General features: G+C 47.2%; 2 protein-coding genes across 5 annotated transcripts; one reads left to right on the forward strand and one right to left on the reverse strand.

The window, feature by feature from the left end:
• iars2 (isoleucyl-tRNA synthetase 2, mitochondrial) lies at nucleotides 1-8,373 on the forward strand. Its single transcript, XM_028971825.1, has 23 exons — nucleotides 1-289; nucleotides 362-484; nucleotides 563-716; nucleotides 823-974; nucleotides 1,220-1,269; nucleotides 1,783-1,892; nucleotides 1,990-2,080; nucleotides 2,657-2,772; nucleotides 2,848-3,017; nucleotides 3,112-3,202; nucleotides 3,301-3,452; nucleotides 3,535-3,695; nucleotides 3,775-3,877; nucleotides 3,971-4,064; nucleotides 5,682-5,790; nucleotides 5,855-5,957; nucleotides 6,043-6,159; nucleotides 6,230-6,361; nucleotides 6,441-6,547; nucleotides 6,842-6,987; nucleotides 7,067-7,257; nucleotides 7,839-7,983; nucleotides 8,107-8,373. Exons 1-23 carry the CDS (start codon nucleotides 107-109, stop codon nucleotides 8,250-8,252), a joined length of 2,946 nt encoding a protein of 981 aa, XP_028827658.1. The 5' UTR covers nucleotides 1-106; the 3' UTR covers nucleotides 8,253-8,373.
• Nucleotides 7,699-27,767, reverse strand: rab3gap2 (RAB3 GTPase activating protein subunit 2 (non-catalytic)). Of its 4 annotated transcripts, XM_028971804.1 has the most exons (35): nucleotides 27,580-27,767; nucleotides 27,426-27,499; nucleotides 25,572-25,689; nucleotides 25,392-25,473; nucleotides 25,251-25,298; nucleotides 25,076-25,151; nucleotides 24,894-24,995; nucleotides 24,548-24,647; nucleotides 24,382-24,480; nucleotides 23,872-24,020; nucleotides 22,668-22,747; nucleotides 21,699-21,788; nucleotides 19,503-19,642; nucleotides 19,237-19,429; nucleotides 18,992-19,135; nucleotides 18,833-18,915; nucleotides 18,642-18,706; nucleotides 18,451-18,541; nucleotides 18,256-18,362; nucleotides 17,964-18,168; nucleotides 17,775-17,872; nucleotides 17,590-17,695; nucleotides 14,744-14,904; nucleotides 14,476-14,650; nucleotides 13,980-14,111; nucleotides 13,515-13,621; nucleotides 12,883-12,949; nucleotides 12,738-12,808; nucleotides 12,467-12,502; nucleotides 12,309-12,383; nucleotides 11,381-11,596; nucleotides 11,079-11,168; nucleotides 9,228-9,428; nucleotides 8,964-9,128; nucleotides 7,699-8,664 (listed from the first exon to the last, which is right to left on the reverse strand). In XM_028971804.1, exons 1-35 carry the CDS (start codon nucleotides 27,686-27,688, stop codon nucleotides 8,512-8,514), a joined length of 4,008 nt encoding a protein of 1,335 aa, XP_028827637.1. In that variant the 5' UTR covers nucleotides 27,689-27,767; the 3' UTR covers nucleotides 7,699-8,511. The 4 variants fall into 4 exon arrangements, with proteins under 4 accessions (XP_028827637.1, XP_028827627.1, XP_028827616.1 ...); XM_028971794.1 differs by having other exon boundaries at nucleotides 14,476-14,904; nucleotides 24,382-24,477; XM_028971783.1 differs by having other exon boundaries at nucleotides 14,476-14,904.
• Nucleotides 27,768-27,847: the final 80 nt, after the last annotated feature.

The following is a 27,847-nucleotide window of genomic DNA, read 5'->3' on the forward strand; positions in this document are numbered from 1 at the left end:
GCGGCTTCCGTACAGGTCCGGCGCTGAAAAGCTTCCGGCGCGACCAGAGGCGCACGGACCGCGGGAGAGGTCGTCGCGGAATCCCGCCGTTTTCACCCGCTCCTCCATGCTGCTCCGTCCGGTCTGGGCGCTGCGGCGCCGCGCGGCGGCCTTCGCGTCCCCCGGCGGCCCGCGACGGCAGCAGCAGGACGCGGCCCGGTACCGGGACACCGTGCTGCTGCCGCGGACCCAGTTCCCTGCGAGGCTGAGCGGCCGGGAAGTGGTGGAGCGGGAGCTGCGGGTCCAGCAGGTGAGTTCGGGCCTGGATTCTGACCCTCCACGTGCTGCGCCTTTTCTTATTCTCTGACGTCACTTCCGGCAGGAGTGCGGCTTCACGCATCTGTACGCCTGGCAGAGGGAGAGGAAGGTGAAGAAGGAGTTCTGTCTGCATGACGGGCCGCCATACGCCAACGGCGACGCCCACGTGGGACACGCCCTCAACAAGGTGAGGCGGGGCCTGTCCCCTCCGGGGTCCCCTGTTGGTGCCACAGCGTTTACTCTGTGTGTGTGCGTGTGTGTAAAGATCCTGAAGGATGTACGGAACCGCTTCGAGGTTCTCCGTGGGCGACGGGTCCACTACGTGCCGGGGTGGGACTGCCACGGGCTGCCCATCGAGCTCCGAGCGTTGGGGGAGCTGGACGCCGGCGACCTGCAGCCGCTGCAGATCCGGAAAAGAGGTCAGAGGTCGACACCGCCGCAGCACTGATGCTGAGGCCTCCTGTCACGGTGTGTGTGTGTGTGTGTGTGTGTGTGTGTGCGCGCGCGCATTCTTCCTATGTACAGCTCACGAGTTCGCGGAGGCAGCGATCGCTCGCCAGGCGGCGGCGTTTCGTCGTTGGGGCGTGATGGCTGACTGGGGGTCCAGCTGCTACTACACCTTCAGCGGGGTGTACGAGGCGGCACAACTGCGAGTGTTTCAGGAGATGCACAGCAAGGTACACATACACACACAAACGTGCAGTTCACAGTGGTAGTGTGAGATGCACAGCCTAGTAACACACTCGCCTATGAACCAGAAGACCCAGGTTCAAACCCCACTTACTACCATTGTGTCCCTGAGCAAGACAGGGGGGACTGTCCCTGTAACTACTGACTGTAAATCGCTCTGTATAAGGGCATCTGGTAAATGCTGTAAATGTTGTACACCGATCCACACAACCGTCCTCTCTGTGTCCCGCAGGGCCTGATCTACCAGGACTATAAACCAGTCTTCTGGTCCCCGTCTACCAGGTACGCGTGTGACCTGATGGACAGTTTTCCAGACCTTGACGTTTTGGAAAACGGAATAAACGGCATTGAAATGATTGACACATGAACGTACAACACGATGTGCGTAGTTCCTGTACGTTTACAACTACGACGTATAAAACCAGCGCAGCTCTGTAGTATCTTCGCTGGCTTTACGTAGTGAACCACGTCATGAGCTGCTGGGAGAAACTGAAAAGTTGTGGAAATTCTTTAGTAAATAAATGTGTAGGACGCCTGACTACGTACGTAAAATCCTGCGGGGAGTTCGTACTCCAGTATGTGGATTTAGGGTAAGTTCAGCGAGCGCCCTTTTTAGTTTCCCTTGACCGCGCCTTATTTATGTCGCACTCTCCTGACCACAGGGAACGTTGTCTGGAGGTTCGAAGTGATTTAAAAAAACTAAACCAGAAAAAAAACGCAGACGTATTTGTATTGATATGAGAATGACGGGGTGTGTGTGTGTGTGTGCGTGCGTGTGTGTGCGTGCGTGTGTAGGACGGCCCTGGCGGAGGCTGAGTTGGAGTACAACACTCAGCATGTGAGCAGCGCTGTGTACACAACGTTTGCCGTGAGCACGCCCCCCCCAAAACTGGCAGCTCAAGCAGGTAAACACACACACACACAACACACACTGTGAGTGTCATCACTGTGAGTACTAGCACGTGGACAGAGACTGTGTGTGTGTGTGTGTGTGATACACAGGTGAATGGGGGGATGTGTGTGTGCTGATCTGGACGACTCAGCCATGGACAATTCCAGCCAATCAGGCGATCTGTTACATGCCCAACGCACAGTAAGTTCGGTCTCCATCACACACACACACACACACACACAAACACAGTCACACACACCATTCAAAAGTTCTTTAGATTGAAACTGTCTTTAATTCAGAAACGTTATTACAAAACTGGCACATTCTATTTAACGAATGGAGTAAATTGTAAGCGATCAGTTATTATTATAAACTTAATACTAGGGGTGCACCGATACCACTTGATTTAAATACCAAACATGATTTAAATTTACAGTCTTAGTCTTATAATTTAACAAAAATTAAGAACATTTATTTAAAATGAAAAGCATGTTGTACACCCCCATGTCATCTTCATTCACTTTGAAATAGTTCCACACGGCTGACCTGTCCCGCCTTCTCCCCGCTCTGAGCTGGGGGCGGGGCCTGGGGGCGGACACTTGGCGTCTGTGATTAACCCCTTACGCGCTGCTCAAACAGACACTTCTCAGACCGTGGTATCGGTCGCCGGTAATGAGTTCGATTATCGGTGCATCCCTACTTAATACTGAATAACCAACCGGCACGCATGCCCAGCGAGCGAGTGAACGGGTCCTCACACACGCCCCTGCGGTGCAGGTACTCGCTGGTGAAGACAGCGGACGGCTCTCGGCGCCTGCTGGTGGCGACCGAGCGAATCGGCGGCCTGGAGGCGGCGCTGAACACGCGACTGGAGCCGGTTCACGCGTTCACAGGTGAGCGGGGGGGACATTGACCATCCCGGCCGGGCCTCCAGGCGGTGAACGGGCTTCTGCCGCCGTCTCGCCCAGGTGCCGACCTGGAGGGTGGAGTCTGCAGTCACCCCACCATCTCGGGAAAGCGGGTGCCACTGCTGCCGGCCAACCACGTGACCATGAGCAAAGGCACGGGATTGGTCCACACGGCCCCCGCCCATGGAATGGACGACTACAGCGTAGCATCCCATTTCAATCTGCCGGTGGTGCGTTTCCATGGCAACAGTTTATTGCTGCGCCCTGATAAAAAAAAACCTGCTCAACATGCTTGTGTGTGTGTGTGTGTGTGTGTGTGTGTAGGAGTGTGTGTGCGATGAAACCGGTTCTTTCGTGGAGGTGGCCGGACCGGAGCTGCAGGGTCAGAATGTTCTGGATGAGGGGAACCAGACAGGTGAGGTGTGCGCGCGTGTGCACTTCTCCTGTGTGTTGAAGGTCGAGATTAAAATGTTCCGTCTGGATTTCGTGTGTGTGTGTGTGTGTGTGTGTTAGTGATCAGCATGTTGCGAGCTGCTGGCGCGCTGGTGAAACAGGAGGAGTGTGTCCACAGCTACCCGTACGACTGGAGGAGCCGCCAACCGGTTCTGATCCGCGCGTCCAGACAGTGGTTCATCAACACCAGCAGCCTGAGAGAGAGAGCACGGGTCAGCAAAACACACACACACACACACACACACACACAACTCCGTCAATCAGGGTAGATGCTGCACGTGTGTGTGTTTGTAGGACGCCCTGCAGAAGGTGCGTGTCGTACCGGACTCGGCCCGCTCCAGTCTGATGGCCATGCTGGAACGCAGGACGTACTGGTGCATCTCCAGACAGAGGAGCTGGGGCGTCCCCATCCCAGTGTTCTACCACCGAGAGACCGGAGAACCGCTGATGAACAAGTACGTGCCTCTCCCGACCCCCCAACACACACACACACACACACACACACATCCCTCTGATCGCTGCTGTCATTGGCAGACACACGATATCCCACATTGCCAAGCTCTTCTCTGAGAAAGGAAGTGACTGCTGGTGGGCGGAGCCCCTGGAGACGCTGTTGCCTTCAGATGTCCTCAAAAAGGTGTGAGGGAGTATGTGCGTATGTGACAGTGTTATTGTGTCGTTATATTCCTCTTAATGCAGACTGTGTGTGTGTGTGTGTGTGTGTGTGTAGAGTAAAGCTGGTGCACTTACTGACTACGTGCGTGGAGACGACGTGTTGGACATCTGGTTTGACAGTGGAGTGAGCTGGGCTGCAGTTTTACCAGGCGAGTCTTGACACACTTGTAGGTGGTAGTAGCCTAGTGGGTAACACACTCACATATGAACCAGAAGACCCAGGTTCAAATCCCACTTACTACCATTGTGTCCCTGAGCAAGACACCTAACCCTGAGTGTCTCCAGGGGGGGACTGTCCCTGTAATTACTGATTGTAAGTCGCTCTGGATAAGGGAGTCTGATAAATGCCTTAAATATAAATGACACACACACAACAATAACAGTTATCTCAGGCAACTTGTGTGAGTGGTTCACCAGGACCCAGCCCACAAACCCCATCAGCTACATCAACGCACCAAATGGGGCTGTATTTGTCTTGAAAACCGACTCGCTGGTGCATTATGGGAAACGCTTTGCTCTGCCTGACACTGCTGGCTGGACTTCGTAAGCAACGTTTGAGGAAGCATGTTGTCCCGAGCTCCTGCCCACTCACCCTGTACGGCCCTGCTGGTGTAAGATCAGTGACTACAGTGCCATCATGCTGATCTTGGCCATTGTGACCCCGCCTGACTTATACCTCATTTCCACTGCGCCGAGGTCCGGGTGCCGAGGACCGGGCCGCGTTTATGCTAGACAGGAGCTCAGCGGGATCCGCATGATAATACGTCACGGGTCCCGCCCACTAACCAGAAATCCCAGCACAGAATCCATTACATATTTTGTCTAGGACTTTACAATCAGTAGTGCCGATAAAACAAAAGTGAAAGTCCATTTATTTAGGCCCGTTGGTTTGACAAGACCACTTACTATTGTGCTGGGGACACGTTTTTTTGCCCCCGCAGTCAGCGACCCGAGAGTTGAGGCAAGGGTGGCGGTCTCGCTGAGACGCATGGTTGGAAATATCGGTTGCAACAGCTTTTTTTGGCCCCCTGCCGGGTAGACGTTAAAACTAACTAACCCAATCCACCAACGGGGCCGGGAAAAAAAACACGTCTACCACACTGGACTTTGTAATGCACAAAAAAACTATTTGACTTATTGGGACCAATCTGGGACTAAATTTGGAAAAGTGAGGGGAAAAAATGTGTATTGGGATTTGCACTGGAACAGTGGTGAGCACACACCCAACTTTCATGGGCAGTGGTGGCCTAGCGGTTAAGGAAGCGGACCCGTAATCGGAAGGTTGCCAATTAGAATCCCAAACTGCCAAGGTGCCTCTGAGGTTTACATTTACAGCATTTCATTTACCAGACGCCCTTATCCAGAGTGACTTACAATCAGTAGTTACAGGGACGGTCCCCCCCCTGAAGCAACTTAGGGTTAAGTGTCCTGCTCAGGGACACGATGGTAGTAAGTGGGGTTTGTGTGTGTTGCCCACTAGGGTAAATTAGGGGGATATTTTTTTATTATAGTCCCTTTTTTGGCAATCAATGCAGAATATATTACGACCGCCTCCACCTTCGGCCAATCAAAATTTTCTTTTGGAATTTTGGTTTCTAGTTCTTTCTACTCAACAGCATTACAAATTTTAATCTATAACTTTTTTTTTTTTTTATATATATATATATATAAAATGATTAGAATGCCCATGCTTGTTGCTGTTTATCTAAAACAATAATTGGTATCAGGAGCATTGAGCATTTCTTCATCCACATGGTGTCCTACAGAGAGCGAGCCGCGCGCCGACGTTTACATCGAGGGCAAAGATCAGGTCGGCGGCTGGTTCCAGTCGTCCCTTCTGACCAGCATTGCAACGCGCAAAACCGCGCCGTACAAGTGAGTAACACACACACACACACACACACACAGTGTCAGTATGATGAACTTTCCCGGTTTTCAGGACTCTGGTGGTGCATGGCTTCGTGGTCAGTGAGAAGGGAGAGAAGATGTCCAAGTCCCTGGGGAACGTGCTGGACCCCGACGTGGTCATTAATGGCAACAAGGTGATTGACGACATCAGACATGAAACCCCGCCTTTACATCCTTACATCGCTGACCCCTCCCACTCCATTCTGTTCCTCTCCCCAGGACTCTCCAGCATATGGAGCAGATGTTTTGCGCTGGTGGGTGGCCGAGTCCAACGTTTTCTCGGAGGTCCAGATTGGGCCAAACGCCTTAAACTCAGCCCAAGAGAACATCAACAAGGTGTCTGTCTGTCTATGTTTCTGCCTGCTGCTGTCTCCGGGCATCCTCACATGGTTCCCCCTCTCGGCAGGTGAGGAACACACTGCGTTTCTTGTTGGGGAACCTCCATGGATTTGATCCTCGTTCTCATGCTGTTGACGCCAAAGATCTTCGCTACGTGGATCAGTACTTGCTGCATCTGCTAAGGGAGTTTAGCATGAAGGTGAGTTCACACACACACACACACACACAGAGAGACACACAGTGAGCTATCCTGGTAGTAACGTGTGTGTGTGTGTCAGGTGACTGATGCCTACAGCGAGTTCGATGCCGGTCGGGTGGTGCGACTGCTGCAGAGTTTCCTGTCCAGAGATCTGTCCAGCTTCTACTTCAGTATCGTTAAGGACAGGTATCCCTGACAACGGCATCTGATTTGACTCGCGTAACCACGGAAACCATCCTGGCGAATGACTAGTCTCCACTGGTTCTGCATCAGTGTTCTGAAGATCCGGCCCCAGCTCACCTGTTCCTGAGTCGGGTGCAAATCCAGAACCCTGCTGCAGAATCAAAATCCACTTTAAAATCTGATTTATGAAATATTGAAATATAATATTTTTCCTACATGTCATACTGTTCTCCTCTCCAGTCCCCATCAGTTTTTTTTGATTGGCAGCATGTGTTTCTGACTCCTCCCCTTCGTCAGACTTTACTGTGATGCCGAGGAGTCGGTTGGTCGGCGCTCGTGCCAGACCGTTCTGGAGGAGGTGTTGGACGCTGTGACCCGTGCCGTCGCACCTATCTTACCTCACCTGGCTGAGGAGGTGTACCAGCATGCACCTGGGCACGAGGGTATACATACATACATACACACACACACACACACGTTCATGTTATCATACAGACAGCGTCTCTCATGGTGTCGCCGCAGTTGGCGAGACGCTGTTCCAGAGCGGCTGGATTAAGAGCAGCTCGGTGTGGCGCCGGCCGGGACTGGAGGAGGCGGTGGAGGGGGCGTGTGCGATCAGAGACTCCTTCCTCTCGTCCATCCCAGGACGCAACGCGGCAGAGTACGACCTCACCATCGCCATTGAGCCGGGGCTGCTGTTCGAACTGATGGAGGTGGGGCTGGTCCATTGGTTGTTAACAGATAATGGGGGTGGTGGGGTAGCAGTAGCCAGATCCCAGAGTCCCAGGTTCAAAGCCCACGTGAGACACTTAACCCTGAATGTCTCCAGGGGTACTGTCCCAGTGTCCCTGTACTGATTATAAGAACATCATAAGTTTTGAAATAGGTGGTGGTCTAGCGGGTAAGGAAACAAGACCCATAATCGGAAAGTTGCCCGAGGTCCCCTTGATCAAATCACCGTCCCCACACACTGCTCCCCATGCGCCTTTCATGGCTGCCCACTGCTCCCCAGGGTGATGGTTAAAAGCAGAGGACACATTTTGTTGTCCCTGTCTGCTGTGCTGCAGTGTTTCACAATGACAATCACTTCACTTTCTCAAAGACAACACAACTCTTGCTTGGGTCTGGGACTACAAATTATACAAAAACAGAGCAGCGGGAGGGGAATATTTATTGCATATTGTCCAGTCAAGAAAGCAGTGATGAGCCCAAGTTCTCATTTAGATAACCTGGTTATGTTGATGGAGTGCAAATTTGACGTTTTAGTGTTTTTTTTTGGTATTTTCTCCACAAGTCCCTGCAGGAAGAACCGACCTCCACCTGCTCCCAGCTGACTGAGCTGATGATGTCCTCGCGCGTCACCCTGACCAACAGCCTGCCACATGACCTGCCAGGCGACGCCCTGACCAGCCACGGCTCATTTCTCATCAACCTCGAAGGTGTGGGCGTGTTTAATATTTGCTAATGAACCAGTTTGTCGTCCAGTCAGCAAATGATTTTTATTAAATCAGATCTCATTAATATCGAGCATCTCCGCCCCCTCCCTTCAATGGTCTCTGCAGGTGGCGTAATCAGAGAGGAGAGTTCCTTTGATGTGGCGGCCACGCCCACCTCCCTGTCCCGCTGTCCCCGATGCCGTCGTTACACCGCCGAGTCTCCCGACTGTCTCTGCACACGATGCCACGCGGTGCTGCATGGTGAACGGTGACGCGTGCCGTCGTTACCCACAGTTCACTTGGCGCAGCCTGAGGAGGAGCTGAAGAAGGACGGCGTGTGTGTGTGTTTATATATGTATAAATGGATGGATGAATAAATGATGGTTATTGTAATATGGGTGTCATTTTCCAATCTAACTTGGCGATCGAATGAACGGTAAGACCGTGTGTTGAAACTTAAATCTGTTTTATGCGACTAAAATAAATACAGGAACAGAATTCTGGCTGCGGCTCCGCCCCCCCCCCCCTTCCTCACTCCTCGCCACCCAGCGTCTCCACCGTCTCCAGCAGGTGCAGCGCCAGGCTGTACTGGGCATTCGACTCGGGCAGCATCTCGATCACATGACCCACCAACCGGGCACTTCGACTGAGGGGCACGGCGGGGCAGCGTAGGTCACTGGGGTCCTGAAGGACACACACACACAATCAGTTCCTGAAAACATTTACAGCATTTATCAGACGCCCTTATCCAGAGCGACTTACAGTCAGTAGTTACAGGGACAGTCCCCCCTGGAGACACTCAGGGTTAAGTGTCTTGCTCAGGGACACGATGGTAGTAAGTGGGGTTTGAACCTGGGTCTTCTGGTTCATAGGCGAGTGTGTTACCCACTAGGCCACTACCACCCTGAAAACCTTCACATCACCTGTGTGTGTGTGTGTGTGTGTGTGTGTGTGTGTGTGAGCTGAAAGTGACACACACTCACCATAGCCTTAAGCCAGGTACAGAGGGTGGGTGGCAGGCGCGCCAGCAGCTCCATGGCGGGCCGCGTCTGCGTGTGTGTGTGCAGGAGGGAGAAGCTGAGACGCTGTCCAGCCAGGACCAGCAGCTGGGAGCCTAAAACGTCCAGATCCTCAACGTCCCGCATCACCTGCACAGGACCAGAGGGGATCACAGCAAATACGCGTTTATTCGCTGCGCCGGGACGGGCGCCCGATGGGGCCGTCGGTGCGTTTCGCGTGCGTCTTGCCTCTTCTGCACGGAGGTCCAGTCCCTGGCTGTACATCTCACACACCAGATGCCGGCGCAGCAGATCCGGATTCACCTGCAGCAGTTCCGCCAAATCCAGACACACCTCCAGCCACGAGTCGACACACACACCCGACACACACCCCCCACTGTCAGCGTCAGCCAGAGCCTGAGCCCAACCGGACAGCAGCTTCAGTAGGAACTGCGGGCAAAATCAGCAAAAATTAAAAAGGTTATGGAAGAGCATCACTCAATTTAGTGTGCTTATTTTGTGTGTGTGTGTGAGAGTGAGTGAGTGAGTGAGAGAGAGAGAGAGAGAGAGAGAGAGAGAGAGCAGTTGCACAGATGACTTTAATGGGTCCCACAAGTGGGAAATGTACGTCTGTATACATATAATAAATGTAAGTGTACGCATGTACAGAGCGGACACGTGGAGGCCACACCCACTACTGAGCCTCCTTTTGACTTGATGTAAGGACATTACATCAAAGTTGGACCAGCCTGTAGAGTGTTTTTCCACTTTAATTTTGAGTGTGACTCCAAATCCAGACCTCCATGGGTTGATCCAATTTGATTTCCATTGATAAGTTGTGTGTGATTTTGTTGTCGGCACATTTAACTATGTAAAGAACAAAGTATTTAATACGAATATTTCATTCATTCAGATCTAGGATGTTTGTGTTCCCTTTATTTTTTTAACAGTGTATATACACATATGAAAACTCTATGGTGTATTGGATATATGTGTGTGTTTGTCTACATATGTATGTACAGTTCAGGCCAAAAATTTGGACACCTCATTCAATGTGTTTATTTTTATGACCATTTACGTTGGTAGATTCTCACTGAAGGCATCAAAACTATGAATGAACACATGTGGAGTTCTGTACTTAACAAAAAAAGGTGAAATAACTGAAAACATGTTTTATATTCTAGTTTCTTTGCTCTGATTACTGCTTTACACACTCTTGGCATTCTCTCGATGAGCTTCAAGAGGTCGTCACCTGAAATGCTTCTCCAACAGTCTTGAAGGAGTTCCCAGAGGTGTTTAGCACTTGTTGGTCCAGCTCACCCCAAACCATCTGGATTGGGTTCAGGTCCGGTGACTGTGGAGGCCAGGTCTCCACTTTTTGTTAAGTACATAACTCCACATGTGTTCATTCATAGTTTTGATGCCTTCAGTGAGAATCTACCAACGTAAATGGTCATGAAAATAAACACATTGAATGAGAGGGTGTGTCCAAACTTTAAGCCTGTACTGTATGTGTGTGTGGTCAGATCTTGTAGAGCTTGACAGCGGTTGGCAGGAAAGACCTTCTGACTCTCTCCACATCGTGGATGCCACAGCCTGCCACTGAAGGAGCTGCTCAGTGCTGTCAGGGTCTCCTGCATGGGGTGGGAGATGTTGTCCAGCAGGGATGACAGCTATGCCACCCCTCTTACATGTCCGGCCCCTCGCTGGGGATTACCTGGCAGGACCGAGTACCTCATACAGAGTATCGAGGAAAACATAATCCAACATCTACTGCAATGGCTTGGACATGTTATAAGGGTGCCTTATAGATATCTGCCTCACAGAGTGCTATTTGCTCTGCTTAAGACGTGCGCTACAGTATCGCTAAAGAGGCAGCTGGGCTCAAAGCGGGTTTCTAAGCACTGGTGTATGAAAGCCAGGAGACAACAGAGGAGGCTGAGGAGGGGAAAACCATAACGCCACCACCACTATTCACATGTCCAACCTGCAGTAGGACTTGAGGGTTCAGGATAGGATTATACAGCAATCATAGAATTCACACAAGTCTGTGTGTGTGTGTGTGTGTGTGTGTGTGTGTGTGTGTGCGCAGCCTCATACCTCCTGCCTGATAGCAACCAATGCAGGATCCGCCTCCCCGCTGGGCATCAGCTGGATGGAGCTGAGCTCCCGGAACAGCGCATTCTTTCCCTTGGGAGACCCAGAACTCAGTTAGCCCCGCCCACCTAATACAAATCCCACCCCAACCTCCTGTCCACAGCATTATTACTAATAAATTATTATCTTGCTTTTACCATTGGCATGTAACTATGGTAGCCACATTGCTGGCCCTCTTTTCTAATCATCTTCTAATATAAAAGCATGAGTGTGGGTGAGCGAGAGAGAGAGAGAGAGAGAATCACCTTGCTGTCAAACAGGCTTAATGGTTTGACCTTAAGGTTAAAGGTCATAGCTGCATGTAGCAGTGATGCCAATAGCCAGTGGTGCTGCACCAGTGGGTAATGAACCCCCTTCTGCTCCAATGCAAGCTCAGCTAAAGATGCCGGGCCCTCGGCTCCGCCCCAAACCTCCTCTACGTTCAGTAGAGGCGGAACTTCCTCCTCCACACGTGAGTCGGCCTGCAGACAGAACACCAGAGACAAAAAGAAGGCATCATCAACAACAAATAAACATCCCACGCTAAGATTATGGAACGGCCTGCCGGTCAGAGGTCAGGATTAGGACTCAGTCTCTAAACCCTTCTGTTAAAATCCCAGACACATTGTCAATTACTGAGTCCACTTTAATCCTAGTCAGGTTACCGGGCCACTATCGAACTAGTGTACCAGCATAACCTTGTATTTCTCTACCAGTTGCACGATGCCACCATCTGTCGCTGCTTCTGTTTGGCCAACCACCAGAGTCCAATGAAGAGACCCGCAGAGAGGTCCATGTTGAAACTGATCTCGTGATCGATGCATCGCAATGCAGTCGTGGACGATTCTGCATGGATGCAGTGCAGAACATAATCGATCACACCATACCTTGGTTGCTTGGTTTTCTGGCGCCGGTATAACATTTCTAGTTTAAAAAGCTTGATTCAATAAACCTATAAAAATAAGCTATAAAATAACCTATAAATAATTAAAAAAAAAAAAAACACTCTTGCTTTCAAACATGGACAATTACTTCCAACCAAGCACTATGTGGACAGCTGTGACATCTACTGGACTGTTACACTACTGAGTTTTTTTGAGGGCCAATGAAATGGTGACTGTACAGATTCACTCTATTCATTTTTTTTTCTCGACAGGAGTGTTTAAGTGTCGTATTTCCATGCAACAGTGATACCTCCATGAGAACCTGCAGCAGCTTCACACAGGAACCCAGGAACAACGTCATGGCGGCATCACCCATCCCCACATCCTGAAAAAACACACAGAACATCAAGAGCATAATGTGTGTGTGTGTGTGTGTGTGTGTGTGCGCGCACGTGTGTGTAAACTTACTCGTCTACAGAGTCGGTCCTTTGGTGCTTTCCCCACCTGGGCAAAAAACAAGTCAGTTATTATCATGGTGTGCAATTTTGAAAATAAAACAATACTATTAAGTACTATTATAACATTGTATTAGTACAATGTTATAAAATAGGCCTTATACTAATTAATACAAACATATATCAGATTAATTGTGATACATTCTGTACCTTTCTTTATAAAGGTAATCTAATCAAATAATGAAACGATTGAAGTTCAACATTTCTGACACACTCACACACACCTTCTCAACGAGAAAGGCCACGGCTGAGAAGCGTTTGACGATGAAGGTGCTCCACATCATAGAAGCAATACCTACAGAGACACAGAGAATGAAACTGAATGACGGCCTGTTCCTCATCCCAGGCGGTTGTCATGGCGATGCTCACCCAGCTGGATGTGTGGACCAGAGATGCACTTCAGATGTTCTACAGACCACTGCAGGTTACGGCCCACCTGAGAGAGAGAGCACATTTAAAAAAACAGCAGCAGTTGCTTTAAAATAAATATTGTAAAAAATACAAAATGAGTTTGTAGCATTGTCTTAAAAAAGATCTGGGTCTCATTTAGAACCCCTTTCAGGTTTACATCGGATCCTTAAATATTCATGAGGTGATTTGCATTTACCATGTATGGTTGAAAGGGGGCGTGTCGAGGGTGGAATATGCGTACATCCTTTTCGTCGTTCGACGCTTTTAGAGTTCTTTTTTATAAATGAGACCCCTGATGTGCAGAGGTAGTTTATTGCATAGCCTGGAAATAATGCTTTAACCTGGAACTTTGTTGTTCGGTAGCTTTAGGTGACCTAGTAGGAGCGTGCATCCTTAAAAGATCACCCAGGTATGGAGGAGCAAATTCACAAACGTGAAAATCTTAAAAATCAACTCTAAAACGTACAGGGAGCCAGTGTAAAGAAGCCATTATGGGTGACATGGGTGTATCATGAAGTGACCAACATTCCTTCAATATTAATACTGTGTGTGTGTGTGTGTGTGTGTGTGTGTTTCAGAGATGCTTATACCTCTGGGTCCTTGTTCCACTGTACCACACACTCCCAGCAGCAGTGAGCAAAGAGCAGGTCAGGAGACAGAGAGTCTGGGAAACGCTGACACACACAGACCAGCAATTCTGAAACACACACACACACACACACACAATGTCACTTCATACAGAAAGAAACCCAGTCTGGTGTAAGTCCAGTATCAGCCACTCCTGGGCCCCCATCCTCAACATCTTCTGTAGAAACATGCGAGACCAGCGCGTCTTCCCCAAGTGGTCCGGCCGCCACCATTTTATTTACTGTCTGCAGAGTGTTGCATTACCAACAACATGATAGTGGTTAATTCCTAATTAATATATGTTTTAATTCACATTTGCTGCTATGTTACCCTGGTTATGGTTCTTCTGTTCTGAAGACATTAATTCAATTCTACTGTGTGATGTGATGTTTTTGGCTAAGAATAAATCATTTATTTATCACACACACCCTCCATGCTGTTCAGGTGTGTGTCATCTATGGGTGGATGCCCTTCCTCCCCTCGCTGTAGAATGTCCTTCAGCTTGTCTGGAGCCACGCCCATTCGAAAAAGCTGCTTTCCTACTGCATCAGCCACACCCCCTATAGCAGAGACAAATAAAGTGAAGTGAAAAAAGTGAAAGTGAAGTGATTATTACTTGTGATACACAGCAGTACAGCATACGGTGCACACAGTGAAATTTGTCCTCTGCATTTAACCCATCACCCTGAGTGAGCAGTGGGCAGCCATGACAGGCGCCCGGGGACGGTGCTTTGCTCAGTGACACCTTGATGGATCGGGATTTGAACCGGCAACTTTCGGATTACGGGGCCGCTTCCTTAACCGCTACGCCACCATTGCCCCAGGAGAATCAGACAATTCAGGGATTTCAGCAAAGAAACCATTTTTTAAACCAAAAAGCTAAAAAATGTGAGCGTGTTTGAAATAGAGAGAGAGAAAAATGACCTCTGCCACTCTCCAGCAGTGTTTTGACAGAGCAGCGCAGTGTGGCGCCACCTGGTGACCCTGGAGGAGATGACATGTTCAGCAGCGTCTGCAGAGACAAGGCATCTTCAAGCTGTCGGACGCAGACTGCCCACTGCTCCGCCTCCAATGAGAGCACCTCCCAGTCTGACTGAAGCTGTATATACACACACACACACACACACACACTGATACACCACATAGCACAAACAAAAACACACAAGCACATAAAAAATTGTATGAGACACACCTTGCTCTGTGCCAGGGTGCTGATGGAGCGCTTGGCAGCACTTTGAGCCACTAAAGCAGCCAGCAGGGCGGCGCCAGAGCTGTCAGACTGAAGGCACACCGTCCTGACCTGCTGCCACCATGGACATACAGACTGACCATCCCAGCGGTCATCTACTGCTCCTGAGACAGACACACACACACACACACACACACACACACGGTGTAAAGTAAGAAAATTACATTTACTCACGTTACTGCAACTGAGTACTTTTTGTGAGTAATTTATAATTATTAAAGTTGTTTTTGAAACACGTCATTTTACTTTTACTCAAGTAATTTTTTCCAATTATTTCACTTGTTACAGAGTAAAAAATTCCCCTGAACATTGTGCAGGCATTCGCGCACACCATATTTCTTAATATCCAATCAGAAAACAGCAGTACTGTATCTGAGCAAAATGCAACACAACCACCAACGAAAAGGTATCCGGGAATTCTTCATTTACATTTACAGCATTTACCAGACGCCCTTATCCAGAGCCACTTACAATCAGTAGTTACAGGGACAGTCCCCCCCTGGAGACACTCAGGGTTAAGTGTCTTGCTCAGGGACACAATGGTAGTAAGCGGGATTTGAACCTGGGTCTTCTGGTTCATAGGCGAGTGTGTTACACACTAGGCTACTACCACAATACCAAAGTTACGTTACGTCTTCAAGTTACGTTATTCTGCTCCTTGTAACAAAAATTTCCAAAAATATTGTACAATAAACAATAATGCACTGCACATTAATTCAAGCAGAGTAAGTCACCTTCTGTTTTAATGTTATTAAAGTGCATCTGAAAAGTATTCATAGGGTATCAGTTTTTCCACATTTTTTCTATGTTACAGCCTTATTCCAAAATTGATTATTTCTCAGTTCAACACAACACCACATAATGTAAACATGACAAAATGTTTACTTGAGGTTTTGGCAAGTTTTTGGATACTTTAATTTTGACTTTATGACTTTGACTTTCTCATTTTTAAAGTAATGCTTGGATTGAACCATACAGGGAGTGCAGAATTATTAGGCAAATTAGTATTTTGTCCACATCATCCTCTTCATGCATGTTGTCTTACTCCAAGCTGTATAGGCTCGAAAGCCTTCTATCAATTATGCATATTAGGTGATGTGCATCTCTGCAATGAGAAGGGGTGTGGTCTAATGACATCAACACCCTATATCAGGTGTGCATAATTATTAGGCAACTTCCTTTCCTTTGGCAAAATGGGTCAAAAGAAGGACTTGACAGGCTCAGAAAAGTCCAAAATAGTGAGATATCTTGCAGAGGGATGCAGCACTCTTAAATTGCAAAGCTTCTGAAGCGTGATCATCGAACAATCAAGCGTTTCATTCAAAATAGTCAACATGGTCGCAAGAAGCGTGTGGAAAAAAGCCAAGGAGCAAAATAACTGCCCGTGAACCGAGAAAAGTCAAGCGTGCAGCTGCCAAGATGCCACTTGCCACCAGTGAGGCCATATTTCAGAGCTGCAACATCACTGGAGTGCCCAAAAGCACAAGGTGTGCAATACTCAGAGACATGGCCAAGGTAAGAAAAGCAGAAAGACGACCACCACTGAACAAGACGTCAAGACCTGGCCAAGAAATATCTCAAGACTGATTTTTCTAAGGTTTTATGGACTGATGAAATGAGAGTGAGTCTTGATGGGCCCGTGGCTGGATTGGTAAAGGGCAGAGAGCTCCAGTCCGACTCAGACGCCAGCAAGGTGGAGGTGGAGTACTGGTTTGGGCTGGTATCATCAAAGATGAGCTTGTGAGGCCTTTTCGGGTTGAGGATGGAGTCAAGCTCAACTCCCAGTCCTACTGGGAGGTGGAAGACACCTTCTTCAAGCAGTGGTACAGGAAGAAGTCCGCATCCTTCAAGAAAAACATGATTTTCATGCAGGACAATGCTCCATCACACGCGTCCAAATACTCCACAGCGTGGCTGGCAAGAAAGGGTATAAAAGAAGAAAAACTAATGACATGGCCTCCTTGTTCACCTGATCTGAACCCCATTGAGAACCTGTGGTCCATCATCAAATGTGAGATTTACAAGGAGGGAAAACAGTACACCTCTCTGAACAGTGTCTGGGAGGCTGTGGTTGCTGCTGCACGCAATGTTGATGGTGAACAGATCAAAACACTGACAGAATCCATGGATGGCAGGCTTTTGAGTGTCCTTGCAAAGAATGGTGGCTATATTGGTCACTGATTTGTTTTTGAATGTCAGAAATGTATATTTGTGAATGTGGAGATGTTATATTGATTTCACTGGTAAAAATAAATAATTGAAATGGGTATATATTTGTTTTTTTGTTAAGTTGCCTAATAATTATGCACAGTAATAGTCACCTGCACACACAGATATCCCCCTAAAATAGCTAAAAATAAAAACAAACTAAAAACTACTTCCAAAAATATTCAGCTTTGATATTAATGAGTTTTTTGGGTTCATTGAGAACATGGTTGTTGTTCAATAATAAAATTATTCCTCAAAAATACAACTTGCCTAATAATTCTGCACTCCCTGTACAATTCAAAATTCGGTACTTTTGTGGCCAACTGTGTGCAAAAATTTTTATGGGGTGGTCAAAACATTATGCCTCCTAAAAGTTGAATAAAACTAGTGCTGTATTGTATTTATGACTAGTCATTTTTTAATAGTAATTAAAAGTAACTTTCACTCAAAGTACATTTTAAATTAAGTATTTTTTTTTTTTTTTTACTTTTAGAATTTAAGCAAAGTAAAGATACTTTTACGTAATTAAAAAATTTCAGTACTTTTTCCCACCTCTGACACACACACACACACACACTAACCTTTCATAGAACTGAGTGTAGTCATCAGTGTGTGAAGGTTGTTAACGGTTTCAGGATGTTTCAGTACCTCCTTTTCCTCACTGAGCCACACACACATCAACAAAGACTATAGAACAGAAAACACAGTTTTATACCAACGCACACACACACACACACTCTGTCCAAGAGATCACAAACATACTCACCAGTAGCTGCTGTGGACTAATGCCACTGTGCTGGAGTGTATCACACACTTGCAGTAAAGGGCTTTGACCCAACACACACCGCCAGAATACAAACCTGCCTGCAGTTTGGAACACACACACACACACACACAATTACTCTATGAATGTGTGTATCATATATAGATGTGTGTGTATAGATGTGTGTTGGACCTAGCAGAGTCATGTCGGTGTCTGGTCCCTGAACCAGCAGCACCGTGTCTCCATCACACTGCAGCTGGGACAGGAAGTCGGAGACAGGAAGTGACCCTTCAGTCTCGTGTGCAAATGAGACAGAGGGACGGGACGTGAGCTCCAGGTAGCGCTGCAGGATCGGGCCAACGCGAGCCAAGTCATCATCAATCACATCAGGAACTGCCTGTAGGACGACACCATGGTCACTGTGTATAAGATCAACTCTGGGAATAAGTATGTGTGTGTGTGTGTGTGTGTGTGTGTGTGTTACCAGTTCACTCTGCTGTGTGTTCAGGACATGGATGTTTGTGTAAAGCTGTAGCAACTTCAGCTGAGAGGAGCAGGTCTGGATAAGAGTTGTGTCCACAACTTCTGCATCTAACACACACAAACAGACAGACAGTCGTACACATAAACCACAGACATATAGTTAATTACACCACGAAGAAAGATTCTGAACACACACCTTGTTCCTCCAGACTTGCCAGCAGTGTCTGGATTATGGTGATGAGACAGGAGACAGGAGCATTCCTATTGGACATCAGGGACTCCAGAGCCTGTCAATCAAAACCCACCCACACATCAGTTTGACGTTTATGTATTTTTGTGTGTGTGTGTGTGTGTGTGTGTGTGTGTGTGTGTGTGCGGTCTATGGACCTGTTTCTTTACAGCCGGATGTTTGATGTCCAGCAGGATACTCTGGGCCTCAGTCTCCAGAAGACCTGAGGACAATGAAAGGGTTTCAGGGACATTCCACCACAACACAGATGTAAGCTGTGCAGATTCACTCTGCATTTACAGGTTTGACCAAAGAAACCTCTAGAAGTGACATCGTTAGAAATCCTGACCTGGCTGTAGGTCTCGGCTGCGCAGCACGCTGGCGAGTCTCTTCAGCAGGTGCAGGTCTTTAGCGCGTTCGCTCTTCTTATCACTACAAAACTCACAATCAGAGTAGGCACAGCATTTCCAGTGACTGTGTGTGTGGGGGTGTGTGTGTGTGTGTGTACCTGAGGGCCAGATGGAATGGGATGGTCACAGTCCGCAGGACGCCAGACAACGGATCCAATAGACAGACCTGATTGACCTGAAGCTGACGAGTCTGAGACGTTACGGAGTTTAAACCCATCAGTCGGTAACCGGAATAAAGCAGCCTGACAGAGAGAGAGAGAAACAGGAAATACCAATAACAGACTTTCACGTGTGTGTGTGTGTGTGTGTATGTATGTGTGTATGTGTGTGGGTGTGTAGGTACCTGCAGTGCTTCCCCACAGTAAAAGCTCCAACTCGAGGTCCATGTTGAGTTGCCCAAACTTCCAGAATTCCACGCCGTGGGGCGTAGATGACCAGGAAGTGGGCGTGTCTCTTGAGCGGAGGAGGGGTGGGGGACTCTTGCTCGCCCCGAACCTCACACACCTGCACCCAACCCAGCTGGGCATCACGATATCCTGAACACACACACACAGTTATACACACACACACACACACACACCTTCACCAACAATTCCAAACATTCCTCACCTTTCCACATTCGGATAGCGATGCCTCGTGTCACGTCCAGCAGAGTCACCCGGCCAAAGTCGTCCGTTACCCCCGCCAGCGTGTTGCATGGCGACAGGCAGATGTGCTCACCATGGCGACGGGAGTCCGGAAGGCCGAACCTGTGGTTGGTCAGTACAAGAGGAAACACGTGACAGAACGTAGCAACTAATTAATTTAACTCTCCGCTGACAATCTGACAGGAAACTGAGAGAAAGAAAAAAAATGATGAGGATGATTCAGGACTAGAATTTATTATTTAGGATAGTGGGGCAGTGGTGGCCTAGCAGTTAAGGAAGCGGCCCCGTTATCAGAAGGTTCGAATCCCGATCTGCCAAGGTGCCACTGAGCACCGTCCCCACACACTGCTCCGCGGGTGCCTGTCATGGCCGCCCACTGCTCACCAAGGGTGATGGTTAAATGCAGAGGACACATTTCACTGAGTCACCATGTGCTGTGCTGTGTAACACAATCACTTGTTTATGATAAAAGTCAGTTCTGCTGTGGATAGGTTTCAGTCATGTGGTTATGATGAGGCGATGTTGTGTGGATTTAGATCCAATGACTAGATAACGATGAAGGCACTTAGTTCAAAAACATGACCCGCATTACACTTTAAACTTGTCCTTCATTTAATACATCGCTGATATTTTTCACCAAAGTTATCATGTGAACCACAGTTTAGAAATCGTTGGTCCTCTGGGGCAGTGGTGGCCTAGTGGTTAAGGAAGCGGCCCCGTAATCAGAAGGTTGCTGGTTCGAATCCCGATCTGCCAAGGTACCACTGAGGTGCCACTGAGCAAAGCACCGTCCCCACACACTGCTCCCTGGGCGCCTGTCATGGCTGCCCACTGCTCACTCAGGGTGATGGGTTAAATGCAGTGGACAAATTTCACTGTGTGCACTGTGTATCACGTGTGACAATCACTTCACTTTCACTTCACTATGTTACAGGCTACTCGTTAACTACATACGAATGCACGTACATAAAGCCGGGGTCCGTATCCTGCATTCTTTACGCTGTTTCTTGTGGACATACTCAAAAAAAAATGACTGTTTTAAGATACAGGTATTCGTTCATTTTTTTGGTTTGTGGCCTTGACACTGACTCCTGGTGGTAAGGAGTACATACTACAGATTACGCTGCACAGTATGTATGCTGCCCTCGCTCTGGACTCTCTAGTCTCCACCAGCTAGACAGCGAGATAACGATGCTCCAATAAACAGACTTGTATTTGCTTTTCTGTGCTGATTTATTGAATAATGGCCTCTGACCATTGCCTTCTCTATGACCATCGTAAAAAGATAAATCTAGTCCAAAGCAACAACATTCTTGCTCAATACGGGAATGCTTCGGCACTATGTTCCGCCATCTGAATTCTTATTCTCCTGTTTTCAGAGTAACCAAAAATAATATTACGAGACAGCCACTAGAGGGAGCTATAGGCCAACTTACTGCCTGCACAAGGCAGAATAGTATGGATGCAAGTATATCAGCACAAATGTTAACAACGCAACTACGGATATGCATGCATATTTAAGTATATTTCAGGCTTTACATGGCTTACTTTTATTGTCACATCATATGGGTTAAATTCTTGTGTGCAAAGCTTCTTACGCAGGAATGGTGCCAAAAAAAACAATAACTTGCATAACTTGCCTACGCAACACCAACTGTTATAATGATTACAGCGTCGTAAACTACACTAAACACGGGCATCACCAGTTGCCCTCCACCTGAATTGGCATGACGTCACGTGAAATCAACTTATTGTGTTGTCAAGGGGATGCAGCAGTGACCAGTACCCTGAGGAAGAAGCAGGACAGGCGGGAAGATTCAGAAAAGCACCAAAAATGCTGAACTCTGCATTTAAGACAATTATGCTAATAAAACTGTTGGTCGATAAGAGATATAAGACAGATTTCTTCCCTGCTGAAAGTGTAAGGCATTGTTTGCAAGCGGAAGCATTAAGGAACAGCAGCAACTCAGCCATGAAGCAGAATTCTTGCTAAAAAAAGAACAGATAGAGATACGTTAACTCTCAGACTACGTTACCTAAACTTCACACAACACCACCTCTAGTTACAAACTGGTGATCAAAGAGCATTTTCCTCATTTTCCAATAGGCTGTTGGGAATAAATTCCCCAGGCAGACAAGGCCAGACACCACAGTTTACCTCACAGGAAGGGGCGTGGCCGGCTCCACCTTTGGCTTCTGTTTCTGCACAGGCTCCTCCTCGTTCTTCTGCTTCCATCCCAGCCAGCCACTGAAACACACACACACCAGAGATGTTCAACGGCTTCAGTCAATGACTGAAAAGAACATTCTGCAGACAATACTGTACTGGTGTATGTTTTAAATTAAAAGAATGTACTGTACTGTAATGTATCGTGTATTCTACACTACACTATCAAAATTGATTAGAACGTGCACTGCAGAGGGCTATATTAATTTAATAAAATTCTAAAATATGGGTTATAAAGCGAATTTATATAAAATTATTGCATGTAGTGAAAAAATGCTGTTATTTTATGTTAACTGCATTGCTGCAATATTTTATAGACCATATTTCATTTTTTTTTGCAGACTGGGTGGGTCATGTTAGTGAATATTACATTATTCACATTATATCACTTTTTTATATTACTTTTTTTTTCTTCATTACCTTACTTTTTAAATGTTTTTTATTACATTATTATTATTTTTTTCAACCATTGTTATTTTATTTGACTATCCATCTGGATACACTGTAAAGCTTTATGGAAAGCTATAAAAATTCACAAATCCTCGGACTCGAGAGTGCACAGGTTAACTTGCCATCGCAATCCATTTAGATTTGAAATCTTTTGCTGCATGCGTGTGTGACATTTCGTGCATTTCAGGGAGGGAAGAATCAGCATGCAGTTTCCCCATAACACTGGGCAACACGTTGGACAAACTCGTTGGACAGTTTCTCGCGCCTTCTGCTCGGTTACATCAATAATTCCATGAAATGAACATTTTGAACATTAACCACTCACAAGACAAAACATCAGAGTCAAGTCTCAAGTCGTTGAGGGCAAGTCTAAAAAGTCAAGTCACAAGTCAATGTTTGTGCGACTTAAGTGCCAATTTGTGACTGACACACACACATACACACACTCACCTGGCTGCACTGAAGAGGGCTGAAGTAAGTTTAGTCGCAACAGCAAGAGCCACATGAGAGAGAAGAGGCTGAGAGCTTCCCTACAGAAACACACGTACACACACTGTATTACACGGTTATCCAGGACTTTTACAGTGTCACACACTAGGCTACTACCACCAACTTTTCTGAGGTACAATTATTGTCAGTCATACATACATAATATTCATTATATTCAATATTCAAGGCAAAACAATGTTTGTGTCTTGAACTCCAAGCTTAGAATTAGGGTGGAGTACATGGAGCAGCTTTCCTCCGGGTACTCTGGCTCTGGCAGCTCTGGTTATGGATAGAGAGTTGCACCTCAACCATCAACCAGCTTCTGGCATAATTCTGGCTGAACATCTGACCAGTCTTCTAGGCAGAATTGGTAGAGATCATTTAACTCATTCCTGGCACAGTCCGAAAATTATTCCACCCACAGCAGCAGCAGATCATGACACCATGATACTGTTTGAGAGCTGCTACAGTGTTCTTGGGTTGAAGGCCTCAGCATCAGTCCTCAGTGTCTCATCTGCGTATATAATACTTTCATCCAGAAGGACCTTGGCTGGTCCATGTGGAGAGCTGAGAATTTTGGTCGAGTTTATTTGCACAACTACAGACACTGACTCGTGTCCGGCATTCCTGCACCTTGGTAGTTCCTGAGTTGTTCCTCTGAGCGGAGTTTGGTGACAACAGCCTTTTTATTATTCACAGAGAAGCTACCACTTACATTTACAGTATTCGGCAGACGGTCTTATCCACTACTATGTCTGTCCTAGTAATCCCTTGTTTGGGGCCAATCTGTAAACTCAGCAACTACCAACTGTACCAGCGTTGTGTCAAAAGATATTGTAGATATTCAGTGCCACTTACTAAAAACAGTAAGTATAAATATACGTATATTTGACCCTGAATGAATTACGGATTTTAGAAAATCCAAAATAAACTTTTTGAAAATGATCAAACTAATGTATGTATCACAATCATTCTACCTCAGAAAAGGCACAAACAACTGAAATTTATTACGACAGTCATGTCCATGATGACTGATCTCAAATGGTGAACTTCGGACCTCAATGGTACATAAAGTGAGATCACACACACACACACACACACACACACACACACGAACAAAAAAACCCCTCCACACTTTACAAAGAGACACAGACATGTCACAGACCTCAACAGCGAAGTAGAAGCCCGTGTAAGGCCCACTCCCAACCGTGATGTACTGATTCATGGCAGGAGGGCTTCCTTTAACCGAAGCATGAAAGCCTCCCAGGACAGAGGCATTTTTCATCTGGTCGAACGCACACAGCGTCATCAACCCTGAGAAAGCAGGACGGGGAATTCAGAGCAGCTTCTCACGTCTCTACCACAGGATAGGGCAGGAAATCTTGGCCCTAGCCAATTTCTAGCATTTTAGTCGGGCCGGGAACTTCAAACACATACTTCCGGTCTATAGTACCTATCCTTTCCCTATGATTTGCTGTTTGTAAATTTGTTTCTGTGTGAAAGCGTTTTTTAAGTAAATTTTTAATGAAATTCTCGTAGTCAGGTGATGCGTTTTAATTATCGCGAGAGAGATGTGAAAATGGGTGCTGAGGAGGTGAAAAGGAGGCTAGACTCTGGCGAATATGCTTTACGCCGATTACAGCTCTACTACAGGGTAGATATATATGTGACTCACCCACACTGCTGTGGTCGACTATAGACTCCATGTCCTGCAGACCCCATTTCTTATAGGCTAGAGGAGGGGGTGGAGCCATGTCGCTGCCAGCAGCTGCTGCTGAAGACAATGAATAATTTAAGCCCCTCCCACAACACACACGGACAAACACCAACAATGCACACACCTCTGGCCACCTGGTTCCTGCAGGCGCGAAGCGACTGAAATAAGCTGAAGCCATCGATGGTGACGAGAGCAGCAGGATACAAGATGCTGAGCTCCTCATGCTGAAACACCAATCACAGAACAGATCAGCATCAGCACGACATGTTCTATTTAGGGCTGTCCAACCAGAGCAGACGTCATTACATTCCTAGCCAATGAGCAGACAGCTTACAATCAAGGTGTCCAGTTCATCATCACCAAATGGCAATTTTTTTTTGTTTTCCCGTATTGACTCCGCCTATACCTCATCCCATTCAATCATCATCAATCATCATGATTCTTTTTTAAGTAACTGAGACGGTACTGACCTGCTCAGTGACGCCAGGGTGGCGCGGCGTCTCGTACGTCCGACACTTCAGCTGCAGTACAGGGTCCTCGTGGAGGAGCTGAGACAACAACAGAACCCCTCCCTGACAGACCCCACCAGTCAGAGGGCGGACCGGAAGCATGAGCAAGTGTGTGTGTGTGTGTGTGTGTGTGTGTTGTTTACCTCTGTGTAGAAACGAACATATCCGGATGTAAATCCAACCACGACACAGGTCCAGTCTGGCCGCCCTGTAGAGCTCCTGAGTCACAGACGCGCACACACACACGCAGATAAGTCAGATATATATCTGTGTTTGTGTGTGTATATACACACACACACACACACAGTTGGCACTCACCTCTTCTGGCTGGCCAGAGGAATACAGATCACACTGCTCACACACTCTCTGTAGACACACACACACACACACACACATACAGTGTAATAATTGATAATACATTTCAGAAATCAGACATTTTCAGGACTAAATCCTCCCCACCCCTCCTCCGTGCTCAGGACGCCGCTCCACGACATGGTGAGGTTCATCTTGTCTCTTCCTCCTTCATCAGTGCGCCACTTTGCTACAGATGTGCAACACAAACACACACACACACACACATTATAGTGTTGAAATAAAAAGACTATTGTTTCACTCATATTAACAAAGAAAAACACACACCAGAGAGGAAGACAGCTTTGGTTTCCCGGGCGATGACCAGCAGGTCAGAACATGGCGAGAGAGATAGAACACAGTCCTGCAGCCAGGGGGCATCGAGCGTTTCCACCTGATCTTCAGCCTGAGAAGTACAGCATCTTTACTGGATACATGTGAGGGTGTAATAAAAGTGAAAGTGCTCGTCATCGTGACCCTAAAACATTATTTCCACCGACTTCCATGACTTCCAAACGTGTGAAGCATTGCAGCTGCTTGGTGAGTGGATGTAAAATGAGCATAAAACATTTGCTGGGTTTTTTTTGTAACGCAAGTGGGTTCATTGAAGCGCCTTCCTGTCTGCGCCAAACATTGTGGTTAGTGAACAGTGTTGATGACGAATGCCCGCTCAACTTCTATAGGCCACTCTCCTCCTCGTCCCGCCTCTCTCCTCCTCATTTAAAGCTACAGACGTGAAACGGCACGTCCGGGGAAATCTCATTGTGGGACTGGATCAAAGTGGCTGTAATTCTGCACCAAGAGACTTCAGATACAGAATTAGGGGACCAACAAGACCGACATAAAAAAAAATAAAAAAATTAATGTCAGGGGACCTTTAATGTTCTTAGTATCTTTATGGCACCTGAGGGCATGAAACTCTGTTTTTATTATTGTTCCTATTATTTTAGCAAGTATTTCCACTTCTTGGTGTCTTAAAACAATATTTGCCACACATATAAGTGGGGTAAATAAATTGTGACCCGGGTGTGGCCACCACCTAATGCATCAAGCCTTCTGCGACACCCAGTTTCATGTATTGCACCAAAATTAATTGCACCTAATTAATCAATCATTAATTCATCCTTTGTCGGGCTGAAAGTGTACAGAAATATCCAGTCTCACAGCCTTGTAGACATGGAGCAGTGGTGGCCTAGCGGTTCAGGAAGAAGCTCCATCATAAGAAAGTTGCCAGTTCAAATCCCGGTCTGCCAAGGTGCCACTGAGGTGCCACTGGGCAAAGCAACGTCCCCACAAACTGACAATCCCCACCGTCCCCACACACGTCACAATAACCTTCACTTTCGCATAGGGTACAAGTAATGGTTTTCGAGCTAACTGAGTTTTAGTTGTTTTACCTGACAACATGCACCATGCTTGTGACAGGTAAATTCAAGCTGAGCAAATTTCCCCTTTATGCCCAGCAGATACATTGCACAGGACTTTTAAAAACATTATGTGCATTCTCATATTCCACACTTTCATGCAGAGCTCATTAAAATGACATAAGATTTACGCAAAAGTACTACCTCAGTAAAGTTGGTAGTGAGTTGTTGACTCGACATTCATAGAACTTCGCTGGATTTTCTTTCTCTCGTTAAACATCTCGTTAAACCTAAAAAAGCCATACATGGCTGTGAACGTAGACACGCGTCCGCAGCCGATTAAATGTGAAAACGCGAAATAATTCCTAATTTAAATAATTTTGACTGTATGCCACGTTTCAAAATAAAATCTAACACAAATCTAACCCTAATCATATTGTCTAGGGCTTTCAGAAGTGTGAAAATGCATGTTGTACGTGTAGATTTACACACGTAGCTTCACCCCAAGGTGAAAGGTGCAATTTTAATGTAGATTAAATAATTCCCTGTCTTCCCATTGGGAACTTTTATTTTGAAACGTCGCATACAGTGAAAAGCGCAGCGAGCGGCTGTATTATTTCGCACTTTCCCAATTTATCGGCCGCAGCGAATGAAAAACCAACGTGTGCGGGTGTAAGATCCCAGACATGCACGACTTTGTGGACGTGGAGATTTCTACGTTTTTGTTTAACGAGGAAGGTTCTATGAATGTCGAATACAGAACTCGCTGAACACTGACCTGGCCGCCGTCCTCCTTGCCGCCCGGACTCTCCCATGAGCCCCAGTCCGAATCGTCCCAACTCAGCTCATTATCTGCAGTAAACATCGCAGATTAATGACGACCGTTCGGCTTGCTCCTGCACCACGACATTCGAGATAAAGTCGCGTTTCACCTGACAGAGTCCTGCTCTCCTCCGCGCCGCTTTTCTGGCTGCTGAAGAGGCAGCCGCGGACGGCGCGGAGCTCCTGGACGCGGCAGAACTCGGTCAGACAGCAGGACATCCCGCGGCGGGGCGACGATTCAGCCTCGGAGGACGACGACGGAGGCGCAGGTTTGTTGACCAGGAAGTGAAGCTGCACTTCCGCCTGACGTGCGCGAAGGGAGGAGCTTAATATCACATGACCTCACCGGATATGATATTACTATTATTATTGTTATTA

This window comes from Denticeps clupeoides, chromosome 1, assembly GCF_900700375.1.
Source record: "Denticeps clupeoides chromosome 1, fDenClu1.1, whole genome shotgun sequence".
NCBI lineage: Eukaryota > Metazoa > Chordata > Actinopteri > Clupeiformes > Denticipitidae > Denticeps > Denticeps clupeoides.

Coding starts and splice junctions, on each gene's coding strand:
- iars2 (XM_028971825.1), top strand. CDS start 107: ATGCTGCTCCGTCCGGTCTGGGCGCTGCGGCGCCGCGCGGCGGCCTTC. Junction 3,203..3,300: donor GGATGAGGGGAACCAGACAG/GTGAGGTGTGCG, acceptor TGTGTGTGTTAG/TGATCAGCATGTTGCGAGCT. Junction 6,362..6,440: donor TAAGGGAGTTTAGCATGAAG/GTGAGTTCACAC, acceptor TGTGTGTGTCAG/GTGACTGATGCCTACAGCGA.
- rab3gap2 (XM_028971783.1), bottom strand. CDS start 27,688: ATGTCCTGCTGTCTGACCGAGTTCTGCCGCGTCCAGGAGCTCCGCGCC. Junction 12,384..12,466: donor AGGACCGACTCTGTAGACGA/GTAAGTTTACAC, acceptor GTGTTTTTTCAG/GATGTGGGGATGGGTGATGC. Junction 9,129..9,227: donor TGGACCTCCGTGCAGAAGAG/GCAAGACGCACG, acceptor GGTCCTGTGCAG/GTGATGCGGGACGTTGAGGA.